Here is a 5,000-nt window from a genome sequence, read left to right as displayed (position 1 = left end):
AATTATCATTGCAGTCAATGGCTTGTGGACATCACCATTCTTGCTTTTCCTGTCATTTCCTTTTGCATTTGAAACAGCAAGTGTTTCTTTGGTGAAGAATATATCAATGGCTGCATTGATATATCCTGGCCAGCTCTTGAACGCTGAGCAGTATGCCCGCTGGTGAGGGTACCAAAATACGCCTGACCCCTCCATTACTTCTACCATCTGTAAAATAGACAGAAGTTCAATGCAATTATTATTATTTTTAACTGACAACTATTAGATAAAAATGGACCCACTCAAAAGGGACAGCATTTATCAAAAAAAGTTTGGAGTCCTATGCTGCTTAATATGAACACTAAGTGTTAACCTCACTTCACAGAAAGTGGTGATAGGCTGGGCTACACACTTTGAAACAGGAAAAGTTAACAGTAAGCTACATGTACTTGACCAAATGTGATACTGTGTGCAATGTCATTTGACTTAGGTCTAAAACAAAAAAAATTATGAATGACTTTCATTCCGAGCGGCAACTGAATAGAGATATACCGGTACCCCAGATGATATGAGCACTTTTACACAACATTTCAGTGTACAGAGCAGAAAGGTGACTTGCTTTTCAGTGTAAAACAATACTGGAGATGTGTTTCGTACCTTAAATTCTTCAGCCAGTGCATTGCCAACAATCCCAGCTCCAGGACGGTTGTTTACCACGTCTGCAGTTGTCTTTGCTTTTACTGTCAGAGGCACCAATTAAAGAAAATAAATTCAGTGAGCTGTAGTTCAAAGCAACATAGCGTTGAGTGTATACCTGAATATCCTACACATCAAGAGTATTCATGTCTGTACATCATGTCATACCCTATTCAATAACATATTCAATAACATACGGCAGAACTGAAATCTTTCTAAGGTGGACATAGCTGACCTGTCCTTGTCAGCCAAATTTCACATCTTTGTCTGTAACTACAACGCAAATTACCTATTATAGACATCTCAGCCCTCTTCCTCAGACAACGAGAGCCCAAGGGTGTCTACCTTTGAAAGAATTCACAGGTTTAATCTTTAAGGTAATGAAACTTACATGCTACGTTGAGTCTCTTGTGGACCTTCTCTAGCCTCTTTCTCAACGCCTTAATCTCCAGCCTCTGTTCCTTGCAGCAGTTGCTACTGGAAACATCTGTCTCCTTAGGAATGATTTCCACCTCCTCGTCAGTTTCATCATCACTGCTGTCTGCTGTGGCACTTTGAAAATGAAGGCCCCTCCTGGGCTCACAAATAGTTTTTGACTTATAACTGGTTGTTGGTCTTGCAGGAATGCAAGGCCTTGCAGGCATGGGTGGGTTGGCTGGAAGAAATTCTCTGTTGGTGATTGTATAGATTCAGGAGTGGTTAAGGTTCTGTCAGGTGATAAAGTTGTGCTAGTAGTCATGGTGTGGTGTGAAGACTGGCATAATGGTCTGGAACTTCTGTGGCGAATTGATGAGGTGTGAAGGTTGCAATGGTGTTGGCTAGTGCTTGGGTTTTTGGTTAGGTGATAAAGATGTGTTAACGTTCAATGTTGTGGAAGAATGGCATGAAGTACTGGAACTTCTGTGGTGAATTGGTAGAGGTGTGAAGGTATCATCGACAGGATTATTTACAGTTACTGTAGTGACCTCAGAATCTGCAGCCCATCGAGATGCTGCATGGGCTCTTCTTGCTGCCAACAAGAATTTTTGTCTTTCGCGATCTTGCTCTTTCTTTTTTGTTTTTCTTCTTTATCTTTTGCCTTAGATCTTTCTCACTCTCTGTTTGCTTCTGTTTTCTTTTTCTTCTTTTTCTGAGCATCTGCTTCTTCCTCAGATTTTTTCCTTTTTTGCTGTGCTTTCAATTTCCTTTTGCCCACCCTTTTTGCTTTTTCTTGCCTCATCCTCTCTCGCATAAGCTCATTTTTATCACCTGTAAAGATACATTTTGGAGGTAATAAATTATTCATGTCACTCAAAGTTTTTATTTTTGATCATACATGCATGTACATGCTACAACAACCTGCTGTTGAAGCAACTTTTATTTTGGGGTTTTAATTGGTTTCTTTGCACTCACAAAAAAAATTAAAATTCAATTTTATGTATGTGCTTTGAGTTGTGATTGGTTCATTACATTGTGTTTGGGCTTACAACACAAGGACTAACATGACAGCAGTAGTCAGGCCAAGATATGCACATAAAATGCATAAGAAAACCGCTATATAATACAATCCCACTCAAACGCTGAATTTTATACCCTAACATTAAATATGTCAGGGCTCGAAAATTAATGAAAAAAAAATGGCGCCGAGTCCACAGCAAATTTTTTATAGTGGGCAAAAATCCGGCAGCACTGTATTGTGTTTTAGTCAGCTGGTCATTATATAGCAGAAAATAACTTGGAGCCGTTCGTGCCAATACTTGTGTGTTTAAAGTTACCACCAGAAAATATGGCGACCTAGACAAAGAAACTGGTGTTAATCGGTGCGTGGCAGCGTAATCATTGGCATGCATAATTTACTCTTCCACATTTGCAAAAGTATAGCAGCAATTAGTGTCAAAGGCCAGTTGCCGAACACCCTTTTGTTTCAAAATCTATACGGAGTTGAAAACGAAGTCGTGGCAAATCTGGCATACGTTCTCCCAGGATATTATTAAGTCCGCAAAGGAAAAAATTTAGTCGACAAATGCAACTGTATGGTCGCAATTTTGCGCCTCGTCTGTGAATGAACGTTGTTATGCGATGGTTGATACTTGACATGAGGAGCCTGCAACCTCACTCACACTATAAAGTGTTATTGGCTTATGTTCGACTGTAAATCCACACAATAAATGTTCTAAAGCCTTTGACAACAATTCACTCACATCCTTTGCTAATATCTTGGCATCATAGTATTGGCCATTGGGGATCCATAGAGCACTAATGACATCCCCAATTGCATTTCATTCATTTTCTTCATCAGGGGAAGGATATGGCAAAATTCATACTCAGCAAAGCACTCCTTAAATTTTCATCATCCTCCATACTTTACAAGGTACCAGGTCTCTGTTTATAGCCAGATATTTGAGGTTAAGTTGTGGCACTGGTGACAAGGTCTTCTTGCTGGTGATATTTTACGGACATGTAAGGATTATATGTGTAGCTCATAGAATATTTGTACCCACAAAATTTGGTGGTTTGGGGCCTGACCACCCGCCCTTCTAACCTTCTCTTAAAAATCTAGATAAAAATTATTCTGGGAGACCCCCTTACCCTCCAATGATCCGTACTAATGGCTATTGCTTCTTAGTTTGACACAAATTCTTTTAGCCAAACTAAGCCTATTTAAGGTGGACAGATAACAGTGCCAATCCTTATAGTCCTTTAGAGGAGTTTAATTCCAGTATTTATTTACATGTATGTGTGACAGTCGTCCATGTATATGTACCATAAGAGTTCAATGCGAAAAAGTATTTGTCAAAGGATAACTCCAAAGAAGAAGCCAAATTAAACCACATGAATAAAAGCAGTCACCTAAAAGTTACCTTAAAAAAATTCTAAAAGGGTCTGCACCAATAATTAAAAATACACAAAAAGACATCAGATAAGCATCATGCAACCTTCCTGCTAGTACTCAAGACTCCAAGTAAACCTTGTCCCCTTAAACAGAAGAATATATTGTCTCAAAACGAGTTGATAAAGGTCGAATAACCACCGTGAAAGATTTGGAACGCTGACGCGTTCGAGCGTGAGCCCTTCGTCGGAGCGAATCATCGCTCCGACGAAGGGCACTATAACGCTCGAAACGTGTTATTCGACCTTTATCAACTCGTTTGATAAAAAAATTTCTGTTTCAATCTCCCACCGACGCCAGCACCACAGTTCTGTGAAAACTAAAATTTTGCTTGCCCAAAACAATGCACCTTTTGTGAACTACGAAATCCGAAGGCTCATAATTATGCAGCACATTCTTGATACGTGATTTCTTTATAAAAGAAAACTGAGATGATTGCCATAGAGGGCCATTCGTTTTAGTGAATTAAACTATTTATATTCCTGGTATGAGGAGCGCCTCAAATTTCAGTAAAAATGTTCAGCAAAAATCCACGTGGCATGCATGTTGAGCCATGCACCAAAAAGACTTACACGTACCTTCTCGTAGAACGCGCTGGGACACTTCTTTTCCTTGGAGTTCGTTCAGCCATCGGTCGTGTATTCAATCGCAAAAACAAAAGTTAACTCACTTCTGGAATGGGTTCTTACCTCCCGAAGTTGTAAAGATTTCGATATTGATGTAAATCGCATTGGGAGACCACGCTGGAATTCGAGGAAAGTGAGAAAATTTGACAAAGGACGCGCTGTCTTTGAAGCGTTTCACGATATTGGGCTAAACAACAGCACGTGATCTTTTGCAGCGGAAAGAATGGCGCCCGAACCGACTCAACGCTTCGCGGGATGGAACGCGCTAACCAGATGGAAAACACTGGCGGACGAGACGGAACTTACACGAAAAGAAGATTCTAGAGGTCGTTACCGAGAATACATGCGTCATTATAATCCAGACAATATTTCCAAGCTTGGCAAGGAGACGAAAAGGGAATCCTCCAAAAGTGGGAAAATTGTCAATGTTACTCAACGGCTTCAACAAATGTGAATCCGACGTCAAGAAGTGTTTTGTGAACAGCCCACGTGTTACCAGCAGTGCATCATGAACGGCTCCGCAGGCTGATACAATAAACACGTCACATGGCGCGTTGGTCTGCAGCGACAAGCACATGCCAGACATGGATGAATTCAAGTCGTACTTTGAATTTAAAGACAAAAAGATGACTGAGATTGATCATGAGCGAAGATGAAACAAGGTCGACAGTTGGATATTTACGAAACAATTTGTCAAAGATGATGATGCTGGCTCGGGATTTTTCAGTGACTGTGAGAAAATTCAGTCAGTCCATGAAACCGTTCCAGCCAACGTGAAATAGAATCGAGTGACGTTCCTTTATCGGGTAGCTCCAATCACAGCAGCAGCT

General features: G+C 40.5%; 1 protein-coding gene across 1 annotated transcript in view; it reads right to left on the bottom strand.

Annotated features, from left to right (window-relative positions):
• Positions 1-1,398, bottom strand: part of LOC138039592 (uncharacterized) — a 2,473-nt gene extending 1,075 nt beyond the window's left edge. The window contains exons 1-3 of the mRNA XM_068885526.1: positions 1,067-1,398; positions 637-719; positions 1-207 (exon numbers count right to left, since the gene is read on the bottom strand). The exon at positions 1-207 is cut by the window's left edge and continues 13 nt beyond it. Coding sequence (XP_068741627.1) covers positions 1-207; positions 637-719; positions 1,067-1,319 — 543 coding nt within the window. The 5' untranslated portion in view covers positions 1,320-1,398. The remainder of the gene's footprint in view (positions 208-636; positions 720-1,066) is intronic.
• Between the last annotated feature and the right edge of the window lie 3,602 nt (positions 1,399-5,000).

Source organism: Montipora capricornis, chromosome 1 (genome assembly GCF_036669925.1).
Source record: "Montipora capricornis isolate CH-2021 chromosome 1, ASM3666992v2, whole genome shotgun sequence".
Classification (NCBI taxonomy): domain Eukaryota; kingdom Metazoa; phylum Cnidaria; class Anthozoa; order Scleractinia; family Acroporidae; genus Montipora; species Montipora capricornis.
The sequence above is the reverse complement of the archived record's forward strand: the minus strand, read 5'-3'. Positions and strand labels throughout refer to the sequence as shown.